This window comes from Kwoniella europaea, chromosome 1 (genome assembly GCF_036810445.1).
Source record: "Kwoniella europaea PYCC6329 chromosome 1, complete sequence".
NCBI classification, from domain to species: Eukaryota; Fungi; Basidiomycota; class Tremellomycetes; order Tremellales; family Cryptococcaceae; genus Kwoniella; species Kwoniella europaea.
The window spans coordinates 4,026,761-4,046,464 of NC_089487.1; the positions used below are offsets into that span (position 1 = coordinate 4,026,761).

At 44.5% G+C, this 19,704-nt stretch overlaps 6 protein-coding genes across 6 annotated transcripts; 2 read left to right on the plus strand and 4 right to left on the minus strand.

Moving 5' to 3' along the window:
* Positions 1-1,562: 1,562 nt before the first annotated feature.
* Positions 1,563-3,276, plus strand: V865_001530 (uncharacterized protein; the record flags this gene model as incomplete). The annotated part of the gene is made up of 4 exons (XM_066225348.1): positions 1,563-1,737; positions 1,802-1,986; positions 2,051-2,319; positions 2,391-3,276. 4 exons carry the CDS (start codon positions 1,563-1,565, stop codon positions 3,274-3,276), a joined length of 1,515 nt encoding a protein of 504 aa, XP_066081445.1.
* A 343-nt stretch (positions 3,277-3,619) lies between these two features.
* On the minus strand, positions 3,620-4,105 carry V865_001531 (uncharacterized protein; the record flags this gene model as incomplete). The annotated part of the gene is made up of 3 exons (XM_066225349.1): positions 3,620-3,837; positions 3,914-3,944; positions 4,058-4,105. The coding sequence occupies 3 exons, from the start codon at positions 4,103-4,105 to the stop codon at positions 3,620-3,622; spliced, it is 297 nt and encodes a 98-aa protein (XP_066081446.1).
* Positions 4,106-6,367: 2,262 nt separating this feature from the next.
* Positions 6,368-9,801, minus strand: V865_001532 (uncharacterized protein; the record flags this gene model as incomplete). The annotated part of the gene is made up of 14 exons (XM_066225350.1): positions 6,368-6,527; positions 6,589-7,077; positions 7,134-7,229; positions 7,279-8,142; positions 8,204-8,379; positions 8,436-8,571; positions 8,633-8,742; positions 8,805-8,887; positions 8,937-9,029; positions 9,095-9,180; positions 9,255-9,345; positions 9,413-9,514; positions 9,616-9,696; positions 9,765-9,801. 14 exons carry the CDS (start codon positions 9,799-9,801, stop codon positions 6,368-6,370), a joined length of 2,604 nt encoding a protein of 867 aa, XP_066081447.1.
* Positions 9,802-10,303: 502 nt separating this feature from the next.
* Positions 10,304-11,427, minus strand: V865_001533 (uncharacterized protein; the record flags this gene model as incomplete). Its single annotated transcript, XM_066225351.1, has 6 exons — positions 10,304-10,615; positions 10,674-10,697; positions 10,758-10,904; positions 10,982-11,137; positions 11,209-11,325; positions 11,395-11,427. The coding sequence occupies 6 exons, from the start codon at positions 11,425-11,427 to the stop codon at positions 10,304-10,306; spliced, it is 789 nt and encodes a 262-aa protein (XP_066081448.1).
* A 295-nt stretch (positions 11,428-11,722) lies between these two features.
* On the plus strand, positions 11,723-12,326 carry V865_001534 (uncharacterized protein; the record flags this gene model as incomplete). Its single annotated transcript, XM_066225352.1, has 4 exons — positions 11,723-11,749; positions 11,832-11,889; positions 11,967-12,049; positions 12,177-12,326. 4 exons carry the CDS (start codon positions 11,723-11,725, stop codon positions 12,324-12,326), a joined length of 318 nt encoding a protein of 105 aa, XP_066081449.1.
* Positions 12,327-12,747: 421 nt separating this feature from the next.
* Positions 12,748-18,799, minus strand: V865_001535 (uncharacterized protein; the record flags this gene model as incomplete). The annotated part of the gene is made up of 12 exons (XM_066225353.1): positions 12,748-13,301; positions 13,372-13,455; positions 13,514-13,733; positions 13,858-14,285; positions 14,359-14,758; positions 14,827-15,000; positions 15,202-15,765; positions 15,839-15,982; positions 16,052-17,297; positions 17,354-17,513; positions 17,579-18,239; positions 18,326-18,799. The coding sequence occupies 12 exons, from the start codon at positions 18,797-18,799 to the stop codon at positions 12,748-12,750; spliced, it is 5,109 nt and encodes a 1,702-aa protein (XP_066081450.1).
* Between the last annotated feature and the right edge of the window lie 905 nt (positions 18,800-19,704).

Genomic DNA, 19,704 nt, shown 5'->3' on the forward strand with positions numbered 1-19,704 from the left:
GTAAAACCTAAAATTGAGATAAAATTTACCACCTTGCACAGAAATAAAAAGATCGAAATAATTTTTTTTTAAAAAACCAATCAAGTAAGATGTCCGAACAATCTGACCAGAACCAAGATTCTTTCGACAAATTCAGCAATACCTATATCTGTGAGCGATTCCGCCACCACTGTACATTGTTTGATTCAGTGCTGACCGGTTCCTGTCACGGCTTGTAGGGTATATCTTAGGAGGAGTAATAGTATTCTGCATCCTCTTATTCCTCTTGCATCTTCTCAGACTTTAAAAGCGTGGTCAGGTGACCCTGTGGGGATGTCGTAGATATACGAGATGTTATGGTTGTAAGAAGCGTTCAGCGGGCTGTGAGGCCGGTTCGGTGATGTGTCTTCAAGTGAAAAGGTGGTATTGCACGAGGAAGGAATGTATCGCAGATGTTGGATTCCAAAGGAAGAAGGGACGGGAGTTAGTATAGGATAATTTGTAATAACGTGTAACCATGAAAGGGTTATCTTCAGAAAATTGCACCTGCGGACCCATGCTTGACCCGATATGTGATATCCTGCCCCTCATTCCCCGTATAGCCCGTCAGATACTCCTTCTGGGGCTTTCAGCTCCGGATATCCTTCTTAGGATCTGCATGTTGGGTTTACCGTACTTATTTACTGTACCACAGTTCCAGTAAACTCACGTTGGCGATCAATTCCGATAATTCAGACGCTTTGCAGCCCGCAATTCCAAATCTTCACCACCGATCATCTCGGGTTACAGTACTTTGTTACTGTTTCTCCCCTCCTAAGCTTGTCGGACGGTTGTCCCGCAATCTGGGAATCGACAGGCACAGTTTACCTGACTTACGTATGACCAGCAGACATGTTATGTCTCATGCCGACGTGTCTTGGCTTTCCTGACAATTTCCGAATCTGGACAAAACACGGTCATCCACCTACTGTAATTGAGTTGAGGGACGCGTCTGAGACGGATGTAAGATCACTTGGGTACCCGCGGAGTTCCTGCTTACGAGACATTGACTATGGGGTGAAGCATGATCGATGGGAATTGTATTGGCTACAGGGAGACCTGGTTTGTAAGCGATCCGGTCCGACAACCGCACCTTTCCCTAGACTTGGTCAGGAACATTTGAAATCTATTGGGTGGAATCGTGACGTTACCGCCGGTGGAGACGGCAGACGACTTCGATCGAACGCGCTAAAAACTTGGTCCCGGCGGTTCAGGGATGTGCCTGTGGTGTCTGGATGTTTCGTTTATTTTTGCTGGGGCAGTGGGGACATTCAATGGGCTCTTCTGGGGGTTCGATGACAGACTTCACACGCACAATATGATCGTAATGAAAAAGGGTTTTCGTTCATATCGGACTACATCGGATGGTAAGACCGGTCATCTACTAAGAGGAGAAAAGAGAAAGTGAAAAGACCGATCATGTACATACAGTTGAGAAAGGGATATAAACATCAGACCCAGAGAAGTTTTCCCCCTTTCCCATCACCACTTGCTACTCTCATACAAGTTTTCCAACCTTTTCAATTGAGTAGTTATATCACAAAATGGAGGAGATCAAACCTGAACGAACTCACAGTCACGACTCCATCGTGAAACCTTCCGACAACAATGTCGAGGCTCTTCGAGGCGAGAAGGACGAGCGAAGAATCGCAATCGAAAAGAAATTGGTCAGGAAATTAGATATGAGATGTTCTCTATTCGTACTTATCTACATCATGAGTGAGTTATTTTGATATTCTCGACTAGCATCAGAAAGCTGAATTCAGTCATTGATTTTCAATAGATTATCTTGATAGAAACAACATCGCTTCCGCCAAAGCAAAAGGTCTTACCAGAGATCTTAACCTGAATGCCACTCAGTACTCCACATGTCTTTCCATCTTATACGTCGGTTATATCCTCATGCAAATCCCCTCAAACATGATCATCAACAAGATCAGCCGACCTTCATGGTACATCGGTGTTGCCGTGAGTCATGTTGCACTACTTCCATCGCGGCCGCAATATACTGAAAAATCTTTCTCTTATGCAGATGTTGATTTGGGGTGCTATCTCCACCTGTTCTGGTGTTGTCACTTCCTTCGGAGGTATGCTTGCCATCAGATTTACCCTCGGTTTCGTTGAAGCTGCGTTTCTACCCGGAGCTTTGCTCATTCTCTCCAAATGGTACACCCGAAGAGAGCTCACTCTTCGAAATGCTATTCTTTTCGGTGGTAATTTGATCTCAAACGCCTTCGCTGCGCTCATCGCTGCCGGTGTCTTGTCAAACATGGAAGGTGTTTTGGGACATGCTGCTTGGAGGTGAGTCAGAATGTGCCATACGCTTGCTATAGACGGGGTGAATGTGCTGACGGCGCCTGTTCGAACTGCAGATGGATGTTCTGGATCGAAGGTGCTGCCACCATGGCCATTGCCATCGCCGCTTTCTTCATCCTTCCCGATCTTCCTACCAACACCCGAGGCTTCACCGAGGAAGAACTCGAAGTCGCTCAACTCCGTCTCTTGGAAGATGTAGGAGAAGCCGATCAAGATTCCGCTGAAGAAGGTATCTTCTCTGGTTTGATCATGGCTGTCAAGGATGTGAAGATCTACGTCATGATGTTCGCTCTTACCGCCTATGTCGTTGGTCTTTCTTTCAACGCTTTCTTCCCTTCTCTTACTGGTACTCTCGGATTCAGCTACATCCCAACTCTATTGATGTCCTCTCCTCCTTGGGTGTTCTCTACCATCGTTTCAATGATCAACGCCTGGCACGCCGATAGAACTCAAGAGAAATTCTGGCACATCGTCGTACCCATGTGTTTCGGTTTAATCGGGTTCATCATCTGTATGGCTACCCACAACACTGCTGCCCGATACATCGCGTTGTTCCTCCAAGCTTCATCTTACGCCGGATTCATCGTATTCTACTCCTGGATCTCTTCTTCCTTCCCTCGGCCCCCGGCCAAGCGTGCTGTTGCGATCGCGATGGTCAATGCATTTTCGCAACTCGGTAACATCGCCGGGTCATACGTCTGGAAACTCGACTCAAACGGGTACAGACAAGCCTACGGTATCGTCACTGCCATGTTCGGTGTGGCCATCATCCTCTGCTTCGTATTCAGACTTATCCTCATCAACCTCAACAAGAAACTCGAAGCTGGTGAACAAGCTTGGGAGACTAGAGCCGACGTTGCTGATAAGGGTAACAAGCTCGAGCACATTGAAAAGGGTGATGAGGCTTTGGACATGAAGAGGGGTTTCAGATACCTTATCTAGGTGGAAATTACATTCTATATACGATTCTTTATATTTGCTATATGCATTCGATATGACATTCTCACATCTGGTTGTGACTGATAGCATGAGAGAAACAACGGATACTGCAGAAATAGGTAGTTCATGTTCAACAGAAAGAAAGGCATGGTTCGCATAGGTTTCCACCCTACAACACTGTGTGTGGCGGCGCTATCTTTGCGATCTAACGATCCAAAAACGATGAAATCAACTGCGGACATTTATGCATAAATTAGTTAGACTCATGCGCAATTTGAAAGTATGCATCACTACTAGTCACGGAGAAAGTCGGGCAGTCGAGCTTGACATCTGTCTTGGTAATCGCTCAAACCTGATCTGTCGAGCGCTCCTTTGCAGACGAATCTTGAGAATCGCTGGCTCTGAGATGGTCATTCATGGCCTCGATACTGGCTAATTCCGCTTCCAATCGCTCGTTGTCGCTTTGCAGTGCCGTTTCTTGTGATGAAAGTTCCGAGATCTTCGTCTTTAGTTCTCGTATATGAGCTGCCTCTCGTCTTCTTTTTTCCCGAGCCCAAATCTTATCTTTTTGAACCAAAATATTGCAGTTTGTCAGAATGTACCTGGACAACAGACCCTTCGAAGGCGAATCTGTACTTACCCTTTTCCCTCTTCATAGCTAGAGCGGTTTGCTAAAAGACCGAGAGGATTAGTATGTGCTAGATGCCATTTTCATCATCCAATCGCAGCCCGGCCGCCGGTGAACTGCGGTCGACGATGTCGAAGGTCGATTTTATTGACTTACATCTGAAGACGAAGCTGTTTCACCCGTGGAAAATTGCTTGGAACTCATTATGCGTTATCAAGAAAACTGGGATGAATGGATAAGATTTGACGGCGATGGTATGAGGACAGTGTAATGACTACAGAGATGTTGAGCTGAGCTCGAGTTTCTTTTATATGTGTAAAAATCGAAATGCAGTCCAGCGCATTCTAGTGAAGCTCCGAAATTTGAGTCATATACTGGGTTAATCGACTAAGAATGATTCGGAATCATTATTAATTACGCTTCTTGCTTCTTGGTTGTGCACGCATAGCCTCAATGCTTCTTAATGTATACAGTATACCCATTAGCCTTCATGTATGAAGTAAGCCTTACAAAGGAAGCTTGAACCGCCTTGCTTGAGCTTCTAGATCACAGATATTTGAATCCTTGCATAGCGACTTCTCATCTATTTTCAGTAATTATCTCAATTCTGTCAAAGGATAATCCACGCCCCCTTCCTGCTTCTTCATCCAGCTTCTTATCAACCAGCCTAAGCTTCTGGCCCCCTTCTTCCCAGTGAGCTGAAAATGATCCACCGTACATCTTCTCCCCTATACTGTACGGTCCAGAACCAATCCCCAGCATCCCTCAGCCTTCCTGAATCCCTCATGCTCCTCTACAAAGGTAAAATTCGGTTTCTTTACACTGAAAAATCCTGATCTGCAGGGCATAGTCGGCCATGCCGGTCTTTGCGATATTGTATCCTCAGAGGTCAGAGTGAGGTTGATGAAGCCTGTACATCTAGAGTACCAATAATAGGGGGTGTAGCAGATCCGTAAACAGGTTGGAAGATCCGAGTGAGATCGGTCAATCAATCGCTTGTCTGTATTATTGTATTTCGATGCGATGCGAAAAGAGGTTATTGTTAATTTTGGCTCGTTAAATTGCCAGGGACAGTGAGCTTAGCGGATTGTTTATTTGGTTCATCAACGACATAACGGGAACAACTAAGGAGTAAACCTCAAAGGAGGCTTCAAGAGGTATTCAGGATAGTATACAAGTTCAAGATCTCGTTGAACAACGATATATGCCGTAGCATGAGAGATGGTTCTATCAAATCACCGCATGACTGTGGCAGATCTCCAGCGATCTTTCATGCATGCACACTATGTCTGTCATTTATCAATCTACTACTAAATATTCTTATCGAAGCTATGAACGTGATGTACAGAAGCGCTCTGAGTGTATGCGAGCACGACATTCTCTTGGACGGTCTCTTAGACCTCACCATCATCAACCTCTTCTTGGTTGGTCTCTTGAGTAGTTTGCAATTCAGCATGTAATCTCGCTGTCTCAGCTCAAGCTTCCGCCAGTTGTCTTGTCAGCCCCTCATTTGCGCCTCGACAGTATCTTTCAAGATCTTGCAGGTGTTCCACTCGGCTTTGCATACTTGAGATCGACGCGTAGAGCGTATCCCTTCTATAATTGGATTGTGCGGCCGAGGCTCTATCTATGTACAGTATAGCAAAAATGTAAAACGTAAGGTAAGCATAAGCAATCCGTCACTCTGTCTGACCAGATTGCCAATACCCTACGAGTACGATAGTGCAGTATTGTACGACTGCTTTGTGGTATGGAAAGCTTGATCGATCAAGGAAGTTGGTCACTCACTCCTTTCTCTTCGCTCTTCGGCGGACATAGCCTGGATGAACGATCCGTACAATAGTCGAATATTAGGATATCCATCACCTGCATTGTGATTACTGTATGTCAACGCGAATCACCGTAGATGTTCGGGTAGACTTGGGAGGCATGTTTGATGGCTTATAACAGAAAAGACTCGTTGATATATGTGCAACAATAAAATGTTGGGTGCTGGAGGGGAAGCCAGAAAGATATGAATATACATAATTTATTGAAGTGGAGTCCTGTCTGGGCTAGGCAGGACATTTTATATCTTGATTTGTGGTCTTTCGGATTTGCAGAATGACGCTGAGCACTATAAAAGAGAGCACGCATGCTTCCCAACGTTCTTTGTATGTTAAAAATGAATGAAATTGATAAATTCACTTCTGACAGCCATTCTCCGATTCCTACCACTTCAAGAGAGTATAAGGAGCCAAGTCTTGTTGATGGTTCTTTCCGAGACATCTCCTGCTCAAATTGATGAACTGGATCCCCGCCCAGGAAGGCATTGCCGAAAAGGAAGCGAGATCCTCGTTTGCGAAGATAATTTATATCTACATACAACATCGTTCAGATACCTTCAAAGGAGATGCAGTATCTTATACTGATATACGAAAGAGAAGGAATGAAGACTTAAGGACGATTGAGTTCTCCGACTCGCTTTCACCATCCATCTCCATTCAGCCTGCCCAATAGTATCCCATATTCCCTCGCTAATTCACCCCCATGCTTCGTCTTATCCAGATAATCCACTAATGCCTGCGCCACATCCCTTTTATTGAGTCCTACTACTTTATCGTCCCAGTCTACCACATTCGAAGTCCTAGATGCACCATTATCGGATCAGCTTACACATAAACGGATATTGTATGAAAGATACATACCTATATACAGGTCCAACGAGATCTTTCAGTACCTCCTCAGCTCTCTGTATGAACCCTTCATTACCTAGATATTTGATATATTGTATCATATAATCTTGATACTCGTCTGTCGATACAAGTAAAATGCAGGCTTTGATTCGCGTTTCCCAATGGCCCATAGTCATGGATTCATTCCACCATTCTTGATTGCCATTATCCTTCTTCTTACCTCTCCATAATGATTCGACTGTCCTTTCGATTTCGCCAACTACACCTTTTGAGCTGGAGGCAAGCGGACTCGATTGGATTTGATGTGTTGATGAAATTACTGTCCATTGGGATACCGATGGGTCATATACATATGCTGCAGGTAAAGAAGTAATGATGATCGGTATACCGTTAGGTCGCAGAGTACATTCTTTGATATCAATAGTAGTGGTAGATGAAAGGGAGTCGAGAAGAGGGGATAAGGTGGTAGGAGGGAAGACACTTCTGCCGTTTTTGGTATCGCTATATCACAAGTTGTCAGCCAAGTCCTGACAGACACGCAAGTACATTCAGCTTACATGACTCGGACTTGACAATCCGAAGTGATGATCAACAATTTATCCTTGTTTCCTTGAAGATCATGGCAGAGCGAGCCGAGTTTGAGATGGGATAATCTAGGAGTATCGTCAGTTTTCGTTACGAGGACGGAAATCAGTAGCTCACTGTCTCCCCGAAGAAGAGTAAATCAGAACCGATCCATCCTCCATAGCAGCTGCGCATAATTTTGCAGTGACCGCCAGAGTCAATACAGCCGAAGGAAGGTAATCGACCCATTGACCTTGACCATCTTTGACCAACGTGATCTTATTGACTTCCTCTGCGGAAGGGGAATTCTGGGCTTCGAGATAGCCTGAACCTTCATTCTGAGGTAGAGCGGCTCGAACAACAGATTGAACTTGTGGGACGGGCAACGATCGACCAAAAGATGAAGGTCCAGCTTGAGGGGCTACCAAAGGGGCTCTGAGAACCTCCACTGGTGCAGTGTTGGCTGGAGTAGTAGCCATCAATCTTCCTCTGACAGCTCTCGTTTCTTCTTCACTTGATAATACGGCTTTTCTCTTCAGTCCCGCGCGAGGTGAACCACCGTTGACTTGCTGACTACCATTGGCAAAAGCGGTACGGGCGTCCTCAAACATCTTCGCCGTAGAGGCTTGATGACCAGATGCACCGCCGAATTGCTGTATCGGACCAGAGAAGGGATCCCTCGAAGGTGGCTGAAGAGATCGCGAGTTTGAAGCTGGGTTTTGTAGATCCACTCGTCGGTTGGAGCCTTGACCTTTCTTCCTTGGCTGCAAGACATTGACGACACTGGACGTTGATGCAGAGGGACCGAACGAATTGGATACAGATAATGGCTGTATCGATGCACCTCGAGCAGGCTGACGTTTGGGCTTGTAATCGTACTCTTCTAAAACCTTCTCTGTCATGTCCGGTTGACCAAGTTCAGGGAACTCGGAAGGCGAGAAGGAAACGGCACAGATTGAACCATCCGCAGAACATCCATACAGGTTGTATCCGTCATTTGACCTAAATCAGTGGGATCTGAATCAGTTCTGTTATCCTGCTTTCTGCAATGCAGGAGACTCACCAGCACATATCCAGCAAATCTCGCCCAAACACCTCTTTCAATACCACTAAAGGCTTATGCATCGTATTCCTCCAGATAGATATGCTGAAGTCATTCGCTCCCAGCGCCAACATACATGAAGCGGTAGCTCTACCAGGTTTATCTTCCTTCTTGAAAAAGAGACGGGGATTGAAAGCCTGAGATGGACAAATAAATCAGAATGCCACCAGTATGTAATACGAGAACGACTTACTGCCACCTGGATAGTATTCTCGTGTCCTACAAATGAGATATCCGATGCCCAACCTTCTCTATCAATGACAGCCGCCACGAAGACGGGTCCGTTCATCGCATTCGAAGCAGCAATGAAAGCACCATCGGGTGACCAACTAAGAAAGAGTATGAGATCTGGTCAAACATTGCTTCAACACCATTCGAGAAGTAGCTTACCTCAATCTTCGGAAGAAGGTACTCTGTGGGGACGTCTTGAAGGGCTCCGATACTGTATGTGTGAGAGACCAATCTTCGGTGTTCCATACCCTCACAGTCTTGTCATCGGACTGTAGTGTATATACTTGTTAGACAATATGTATAGTCTGTTATAAGAAGTACGTCCACTTACTTGCGTAGCTAAAAAGTTGCCCACAGGATCCCAGCAAACCCCTTTTACGAATCCTTGATGCAAGTCAAGTTTCCTCAGACGCTCTATCTCCAGGGTCAGCTGTTTCCTTTATTCATTATGCAGACAGCTCACCAAAAGTAGCACCATCCCATATCCAAACTTTACTATCTAATCCTACAGAAGCTAACATCGAATCGTCTCTTGACCAGGCCAAGTCCACAACATCTACAAGTCAAGAGGAGTCAGCTGAAAGTTTCTGGCGCAACGGGGGGCACAAACCTTCAGCTTACCTGCTACATGCCCTACTAATCTAGTGAGAGCTTTCCAATTTTCATGATTAACTTCCTCGGATCCCCATAACCTTCCCGCTCCTTCACTACGTGCACAATGATCAGCTGAAATGCTTCCGCTCGGAGACAAGCTGGTTGATTACGTAGCTGATATACTTACGGATCTATTCCCCAAATCATGATTACCTGATCGTCCGAGCCAGTCGCAAGGAAACGTCCGTGATGCGCCCATCGAACAGTAAGAACGGGTCCTGTTCAAAAAGATGACATGAGCTTGAAATTAAGCATCAGACAGCTTAGACCTATTTGATAGCTTACCAGTATGAGCGGCCATGGTACATAACAATTTATGATTCGCTTCGTCTTTCTCTGCTTCTTCGTCGAGAATGGGAAGGGTCGACCATATTTTGACCTTGTTGTCTACCGATGGAGAAGGTCGGTATCAGCGCGGACCTTCAAACGCATGAATGGAGAGCTCAAAGAACAAACGTGACGCAATGCTTGAAGTCGGCGCAACTCACCCAATCCTCCCGTAGCTATTCTCGTTCCATCCGGATGAACGGATATACTATAAATAGGACATCGACCTTTCTTCTCTCCTACTACAAGATATAGAGAAGACGGAGATCATTCAGCTTGGCAGCAGGCGGGTACTAGTAGGCTAGCTAACCTGAATGTTCAACCCAGCTGGGTTTGGTACACCTCATAGTGATCTCGTGGTTTCCTTCTCGTTCTCCTTGACTTCTTCCTCTTGGTCAAGTTGAATTGCGGCGATGGAGAGTGGGTGTCTATGAGCTTGACTCGACACTCTGTTCAGAGATACTTGCGGTAGTCTGTGTCGAGGTGTCCTCTCATCAATTGGTTGCAAGTGAGTATGTAAGAAATGATGAGAAAGAAGAAGATGAACTGTGATCACTGTCTACTGCAATCAGATGTCGGTCTGACATGAACATCAACTTTGGGATGGACGCGTTCCTGTCAACAACGTACAGTACTCTACCACGCTATTACTCCCATGACGTGGCATTGTATCGCAATGACAGGCGGTGTACATGAGAGAGATCTACACGGTATGCATAGCGATGAGAGTATACCATTACAACAATGCAAGCTACAATACATGCTACATACAATGTCTAGAAAAGCTTACAAGCATAAAATCAAAAACAAAGATGGATGACGAGTGGAAAAAGCAGAACGGAGAGTGGGTCATCCTCCCCCTCTACCAAACGCACCTCCAATAGCTCTCCCACCCCACCCTACACCCGCACCTACAGCCCTCAGACCATCTTTGGCCTGTTCCAAGTACCCAAACGTGCCTGTTGCTGGTGATACCCCTCTACGAGTACTTCCTATAATCACGTCTCCTCCCGAGGGGTTGACAGGAGTGATATCTCGTGCGGTTGCGGTGGCTGGTGTGGTATTGGTGAGTGGTTGAGGGGGAGGGGAGGTGAGTCGAGCAGGGTAGGTAGGTGGGGAAGGAGAGAACAGCTCAGTGGGTGATGGTGGGGATATGAGTATCTATATTGGAGATCAGCATCATTTTTGACCATGATTGTGAAATGATCGTAGTGCTTACTTGATGAGATATATTACTGTTTTCCTATATATCATACATACCATCAGAGAGTATCTTTGATAGTGATCCGTTGAGTCAACTCACAGAACTACCAACCAAGGGAGGTACATTGCCTTTCTTCTCGGCGCAAAACGTTAAGATCTGTAATAAAGCGTTATGCAATGGTTGATTTGAGGTAGATGATCTATCGAAACGTAAAGTTATGAGATGTTCTTCCCATGGTATGAGCTCCTACTCCAATGTAATATACACCGTTATCTCGTTCGTTAGCTTACAGGTATAGTGTGGTACTATACGAAACAACATACCTCAGTTATAGCAAACCATCCTTTCTTAGGTTTCTTCTGCAAGAACACCACAGCTATCTCCCCATGAGTCTTTCGTGGATCTTCCAGATACTCTCTAGCGAACTCTTCTATCTTCACGTTCACCTCTCTCTCGATAGTATGGTTGGATGATATTGCCTAGACCAATACGATGCTACATTGAGTACCGATATATGTGGGTATGATGAGAAAGGTAGAGAGATACTCACGATGTGAGAATCTAGTAATTCAAAATCTTCAGGTTCGATCGCATCTAAATTCCTATGAAAGAATATAGAGTATAGGAGGGCTCGTAAGGTCGGTCGAACCTGAGAGGGATGAATCGTCTATGTAGGAATGTGAATGTTCAGCGTGGGATTAGATTGTCTAAGTGAGGTCAAGTAGAGGGGACATACCAATTCGATGTGGTTTACCGTATCCATCTCCATCTTCCTAGCATCTTTATCGATGATTTCTCTTCTTCTAGTGGATACGACCCCTGAGTCTTCTGTATGCGAGTGATATGAGCGTATGATGGATGTGCAATGATGGGGAAGCAAGATAAAGCAATATCTTAATCAACTGTTGTTGCTCGTCATCAGTCCTGACCATTCGGTCATTCGCAACCTCCACTTTGTTGGTATTGGTATCTATCTCTCTGTTTACTTTTCTCTCTTAAGAACTGGAAATTATCAATATCGATCTTAAGCATTCGTACACAGACTGGAGTAGGACAGGAGAGCGATGCTCAAGGGACCTTCATTACAGCATGTAAGTACTACCGACCCAAAAGAGGATATAGAGCAAGCCAAAGTACGGAAACGTTGGTCTGACATCTCATCACTTTTATCAGTTCATCGTTCGAGCCGAGATGATCCAGGCCTACAGATCAGCAGTAAGAGCTACCAGGCGTGGGTCCATCGAGCTCCTCACTCCTGAGACCTATAACAATGGATAGCTAATCAAAGGTATATCGTTCGCCTTGTAGCTCTACCTGATCCAAATACACGGCGAGAAACATTAGATTTCCTTCGAGCAGATTTAGAGAGATTAAGAGGTGAATACGATTTGGTAAGTCGCAATCGTTTTTTTTTTCCCCTTATATGTCATTGTAAACATTAGAAGTAAGGCTGCTGGATTGGCTTGTCGCTTGTCTTGACTGATACCACTATACTAATGATGAATTGGCTGGGTATAGAACAAGTTGAAATCCAATTTATCACATTTCAATCGTACCCTCAAACAGATGTTACCTTCCATAGGACTTAATGGATTGACAAGCGATGAAGCTGGAAAGGGAACAAGGTTGATAGGGCAGAAAAGAACTGTCAAAGATTTGTTATCGTAGCTCAATAGAGGGAAAGAGACCCATATCTTCCCATCATCATCTGATCACCACACAGTAATCATACATATTCATAAATGGGAATATACCATTCATATCTTACAAGTACACCCAACAATCACAGTGGAAGCCCTGATTAATCGTGTATTCATGTATTCATGTATTCATGTATTCATGTTCATTTCATATATAATAACAATAACATGATATATAAAGTATCGTGAATAAGATGCAAAAAAATATAAAGTCAATCTCTGTTTTACGAATGGAAACAAAATATCGTATGGTAATTTGTGGTGCTACATAGTAATACAATCAAATCAAGCTGAACAAAAATCGTATCGTATTCAAGATAGAAACTAGAACCGAAAAGAAAGATCAAAATGGACATGTACAAAGACCATCCATTTATCCTGCTAAAACACTAATGTGATCCCCTTATACTGTGTGCTTTCCCAGCCTGCGGTCCACTCATCCTCTGTGAACCACCTTGTCCCTGTTGTCCCTGTTGTCCCTGGGGAGGAGGGAACTTTAGGAATTGTACATGACTATCATCACTCGTGAAGATAACTTGTTGTCTTGCAAAGCGCGATACCATCATTTGATGATTGGGCGGAGGAGGCATACCATATGGTCCAGTAGGTGGTGGACGGGGTCTACCAGCCTGAGCTTGAGCTTGAGGTGGGAAATATCCTTGTTGTTGTGGCTGTGGCTGTTGTGGATGATATCCTGGTTGATGCGAATACGGATTATTACTCTGAGGTGGTGGTCTACCATATCCCCCGCCAGGACCAGGTGGATACATCAATTGTCGATTAGGTTGGACAGGTACAGGAGCATTCACTCTTGATGGTGGTGTATCAGCGAAAAGACATTGAATGTTGGATCCAGGTATGATTTGCACAAGATGTCCTGTTTCTACGTGATGAACTTCGATAAATGTCGGTTCGAATGCTATCACATATGGGTATTGTAATGCTAAACCAGAGCAAACAAGTCATTAGTCAGATGTCAAATGTTGGGATGAGGTGTTGGCAAAATGACTTACCAAAAGCAGTAGGTAAACCTTCCCATACAATAGCCCATTTAGGTCTGGATCTCCAGCCATTCTTGTTAACATAAAAAGCGAATTCTAAAGGAGGTAATGAAGAATTAGCATTATCTCGTGGTAGGTGAATTACGACACTCACCATCATAACAAAGTAAGAAATCCTCTTCTATCCTATAAATAGCTATCGGTCTAACATTATCTCTCTTCAGGACGAAATCCAAACTTGCGTCTGAAGGATCCAGAAGACCTTGCATGTCGAGTGTTTCAAGGTCAACAATTTCGAATCCTTTCGTACATCCTACACATAATTTGGTTTTCAGGAAATGTACAGAGGAAGATTCGGTGGGTATGTAGAATTCCTATATGTATTGCAAAAGATTAGCATTGTGTGCATCAAGCCATTAAGCATGTCAAGCTGTGAGATGATGATTATGAGAAGAGTGAAGAAAGAACAAAGTGATTTTGAAAAGGAAAAACACTCACTTTGAATAATTTGAGAGCTTCATCCCGTCCATTCAATCTCTTCATGAATCCGCCTGGAGCTTTCTTATTCCTCAACGATTGATCAATCGGCTCCATCACTTTGATTGTAGAAGACAATGTCGAAGATTTAACAATAGCAATTAAAGTTTTACCCAAACAAATACCAGATTTTATAAAACTCGTATGACTCGAGATTCGTTTACCTCTCTTGAGGGCTGCATTGGCGTCGTTTGGGTCTAGGCTATCTAGAGGAAAGGTCGTAACGCATCGTTCGTGAAGGACAATCAATAGTTGAAATTCTTCAATGACATCGACTTGAGTTACATCAAGGAGATTGATCACTTTCACCGGATCACGTAGTTTGTCGTCTCGCAGGTTGGAGAAATACACTCCGTCGTCTGTACCGTAGATCATCCTGTGGCCCATGTCTAAAAATAAGGGAATCAATCAGAGCTCTGATCTCACCACGCATGGTAAAGAAAGAAAGAGGTAAACACTCACCATACGGACTGACACAATTGACTTTCCTCAGTCCATTACCAGTAAACGTAGGTCCACCCTCAGTGATAGTCTCACTGACAAACACACAACTCCGTTCTCTCAAAATGGTTTGTTGCTTGTCTATCGATTCTAACCATTTCTTCCTTGACATATAGGTATCAACCCACAATTGCATCGAATATCCTTTTTTACCCAAATGAACCACCGTCAGGGAGAAACCATGTTTCGATTCTGGTTTAGGTGGGTTTGCCAATACAGCTTTGGAATTGTTAGTGTGGTTGGAAGACGATGCGTTGGATTGTCGAGGCATCAGTTTGTTGGCTGCTCGAGATGCTGAGAGTTTGGATGAATTGTATGAGTCGTCTGGTGTGACCAGAACGAGTAATTCGAGAGGGATTGGCTATACCAAAAAAATCGAGTCAACTTACTCTAACATTGAGCTGATGATATGGATTACTATTTACTCACCCTTCGATATACTTTATACTGTTCACTCTTCTGGACCCATTTCGGTTTAACAAGTAAGAAAGCATGGTCGAACAGGAAACCAATCAGATCTGCGATTTCTTCCCTGTTTCCACCTCGTCTCTTCAGCGGTCCTTTGTGGACAAGTTCACGGGATTTGTCTCGAAGTCGAAGATCCTATAGGGAGAGGGCTCAATCAGCTGGAATCCTCAGGTTCCTCCACGTTCCACATATATCTCATTCAATCTGGCCTAGCGTCCTCTACATCAAACCCATTGCTAGACCTTTTCACCCAAATCGACCATACACTCAAAGCTGACTCCCTTAAAATACCAACTCCATCTGAATTTCACGACCACACCAGTAATCTCAACTCACGATATGTTCCCCCGGTCTAAATACCAGACTCTGCTCAATTTGCGCCAACTCAAATATATTCTCCGATTTCCCAGATTCTATATTCACTTTGGTCAAAAAGCCTCTAATCAACTTGATCACCTCTGGTAGAATTTTCTTATCAGGATGATCGTCAGGCGTATATTTCAGGACCGCTTCGAGGAGTAAAGGGTATCGACCAAGTCTAGTAGTGGGTTTTGTAAGGTAACCATTCAATTCTAATTTTCTTGATTCGGGTTTACGTTCAGTTTCATCAACGAATTTTTGGAATGCGGGATTAGATCCTTTTTCTTTCTCAAATTCGTATTTACCGAATAACTGATGTGAACCATATACCACGAACGGTTCGAATAATGGGACTCTCTCTAGGAACAAATCTCCAATCCCACGAACTACAGGTTCCTTCTTTTGTCTTTTTGTGAGCTTTTCAGCCAAAACGTGATTGACCGACAAGACATCATGGACATTCCAGAATACTTGTCGGACAAAATCATCTCGTCGTTTTGGGTCGATAACGTCCGATGTACGAAGTGGTTTCACCCATGACTGAACAACATCAAATCAGTCAATCAGCTAGTGTAAGTTAGAGTGTCATGGGAGTGCGAGAGGTTAAACTCACATCTCTCAAGTATTCCAAATCTCTTACGAAATCTCTTTCAGTGTAAATAACCTCATTAATAGCTTCCTGTCTCTTCTTCTCTTGATCGTCTACACTATCTAAGATTTCTTGAGATACCGAATGGATCCATAATGTACCAGTTTCCTATACCCGGAATTTTGCATACATCAGCAATCTGATATATATACCAGATAGTTTAGAGCATCAACTCACCTTGACATCAACGATACTCTCCTGACTCAATTTTCTCGACAAACCAGGTTGAGGCTTCATATTCAACCTCTTCATCTGTTCTAGCCTCCTCGGACAGTTGATACTATAACACAACCTTTCTCTAGAACACGTAGGCGAATAACAATCAGTTAACAACGTGAACACTCCAACCGGTAAATCATCTTCCGTGTCACCCTCTTCAGCCGTTCCATTACCCGCTGGTTGTCCTCCGAGGGGAGTATGTGACGGATCATAATGATGCGATTTAGGTGAAGCCAACGTAGTAGTCGAAGTAGCAGGTGTAGAGTGCGAATGAGAATTCGAGATGTGTCCACCTTCAGATGTTGTAGTATTCATCGAACCATTATCGGAATTACCTTGACCTCCTATAGGTGGTCTCGTCATTCCTCCAGACGCTCTGAAGTTGTTATTCGTGCTTCTCACTGAAGAGGTCCTTCCTAAGCCAGCATGTTCAGACATCGGACTATCCTGAGCCGTCGCCGTACCTCCGTTAGGTGTGTTCATAAACGGAGCAGCCGTTAATCGCTCTTTGAATTGATACACCTCGTGCGGATTATCCCTCAACCGATGATCGTACGTTACATCATGAAAGAATTTCTGAGCATCTAAAGCTCTACCAAGTAACAATGCTAAATTCCTATCGGGAGTTTTGATTATATCTGCTATGATCCCCACTGCCGTCCTACCATCAAAAGAATCTTTATATGTTATTCCATCTTTCACCAATTCAGATAAAGTCAAAAGTTTTTTGAACGCTTCTGCAACTTGAGATAGTAAAGCGGGATAGATAGGTGGCATAGATTGCAGGATTGCTGCTCTAGCTGTCGAAGTGCTTCGCGTCAAAGTGCCAGATAACGATCGTTGAGAGGACAATGGAGTAGGGAAAGTGAATGAGGATGGAGGTGCGCCAACAGGATTCGACCGTCTTTGTGATCCATGTCCTATCGATTCAGATCTCATCGTTTTCACTACATCCTTTCTGGTTGTTGATGATCCCGAGAATGACGTTGCCCGACCATCAAAAGCAGTTGCTGAAGGCGCTGCTCCAGGAGGTAAAGGTGAATCGGTAGCCGGAAGTGGTAAAGATACAGTGGACTCCATAGATTTTCTTCCTGATAATCTCCTCTGCGCATGCGCAGCAAATCCTGAATCCGATCCTGTGGGCGTCGTAGGTGAACTGAGCGAATCTTGTATACCTGATGGGGGTTCAATCTGAGATAAAGGACTATGATTGCGAATTAGTAAGGTTCACATACTTAGATCGAAGTATGGTTGACTTACGCCATATACGTCCTTCCTGCGGTAGTAGTATAAACACTACTTGCGATAGACGAGTCTGAAGCCATCCTCTGATGCATCGATACGCGAGAATTACTGGAAAATGACCCTTGACGTTGTTCAGCTTTGGGCGGTATAGGAGGGGGTTTTGATATAGTTTGAGCTGTATAAATCCGTCAGCACCACCACATACCAGAATGGAATTAAACACAGTAAGATTCTACTCACGGAAATAATCCTGATTTGTATGACTTCCTGCACTTGACGATAAACCGAAATCATCCAAGAAACCTTTCTGAGGTGAAGTTTCAAAAGCCAATTTGCCCAATGCTTGACCTATATAATCCGGTGTCGTCGAACCACTTCTATCATTTTCATCTATTGCCGAACCTGCTAATCCCCTTGGCGGTGGTGAACGAGAATGAGAAGATGAAATGGGAGGAGTGGGTTTATGGAATGATGTAGTAGATGTTGAAGTAGGTAATCTTGATCCAGACGATGTACTCGACATGAAAGAAGTTACAGATTCCGTTTTCGGATTAGGTATAGGTGGAACAGGAGGGGCAGGAGAAGCTGTTGATCTAGGTGGGAAGACTGCTGATGCCGGTGATGACACACTGCCATTTCCATTACTGTAGCTCTGAGATGCCTGATACGCCTGAGCGGGGGTCAGACCTTGCGGTTGTCGCAATGAGCCTGGACCACTTGGTATACGATTGGTAGGTTGAGGACCAGAGAAGGTAGCTGCTGAAGGGTTGGAAGGTAGACGATTGGTTCTTGGCGGTGGTGGGGAAACACTATTTGGATTAGGTGAATAGTAAGATGCGGATGATTGTGTTGAATAGGTGGAAGGTGCCAATGACGCTCTACGATCAGGTAGATCGCCAACCTATCATAACAGATGAATTATTTAGTCAGATGTATGTGTAACTGTGTGGATCTTAAGAGTTAAAGGATTGATCTGACCGTACTTACCGGTACACCATATGCACTGGCAGCATAACCTTGGCTGACCTTCCTGGTACCACCAGGATAATTCCCATTCAGACTATTGTTGTCATATGACGGTCTGTTATAGATCCCTCCTCCTGCCCCTCCATCATTCTGTGTAGGTTGGTAGGTATGCTGAGGGGGGAAATGCTGTCTGGGCGGTGGTGCAGCACTGTAAGAAGTGCCGGGTGGGAAGCTTGGTTGAGCGGGATTCAGATATGTCGAAGAGGATGATGGTGTATTGCTATATGAAGGATATTGATATCCTCCTGTTGTTGAGGGAGGTCCGGGATGTAGTCCAGATTGTGGTTGCTGAGGATTGGGTCCTAAGTGATGTCCTCCTGCAGGTCTACCAAAGATGTTCTCGAATACTTCGTTCCTCTGATTAGCGGTTGGAGGTGCACCCCTGGTACTACCTTGTCCTTGTGCTGGTCTGGATCTCGGTCCAGAGGGAGGCATCTTACTGTCGCTGAGTTGAGAAGGATGGGATACGTTGTGATTCGTCGCGAAATGTAGTTAGGGCGCTATCGTTGAGTACTGTATGTTTATGCCGACATGAGTGCGTGATAATCCTTGGATTGGGTGAGTTGAGCTGAGTTGTGCTGTGCTGTATACTGTCCTAGTTGAGTTGTGTATGAGACGTATGAATTGTACAGGTAGATGGATGAGTTATGGATGGATGGATGTTATTGGGGTACGTGCATATGTTACTGTACTTACTCTAACTACTACTGTGTTCAGGGTCAACAATCCCTTTGTGGCGTTTCATCCACCTTATCAATCCTCATATTCCAACTATTCATGCATCACCATATCAACATTTTTCAGCATCTCACTCTTGTTCCTCAAGATCATCGAATCGATGATCGAACAAGTTCGCACCTTATCTTTCCCCGATAGGAACTGTATTCTTTTTCGGCTTACGAGATGATTCTTTCATGTAAAAGAGAAGAGGAGAAAAAAAAAAAAACATTTCTGTGTGTCGTCGGTCATCGGCGCCACGCGACGCGTCGTAAGGCTGGGATGAGGGAGTAAGTTATGCAATCGATCTCTGCTCAGATGGCCTTGGCAAATACGATGGTTGACAGCATGACGGCAATTCCAAGATGTAGTGGATGTGCATGAAGTGCCGCTGACAGTGCTAAGCAAGCTGACGGTGATTGAGCTTTCGCTCCTGCGAAGTCTCATCGCCAAATATGATCCGTCCTTTGCGTAGGAGGATTGAACGACTAAAAGGGGCTGCTTGAATAAGATCAACCTCGTGATCTGGCTCGTTGATGGTAATTCAAATCCGGAGATGCCAGAGTTGGTCGTGGACATGGCCATGTCAATGGACGATGAGAAGCTAATCGTGCATGTGTGTG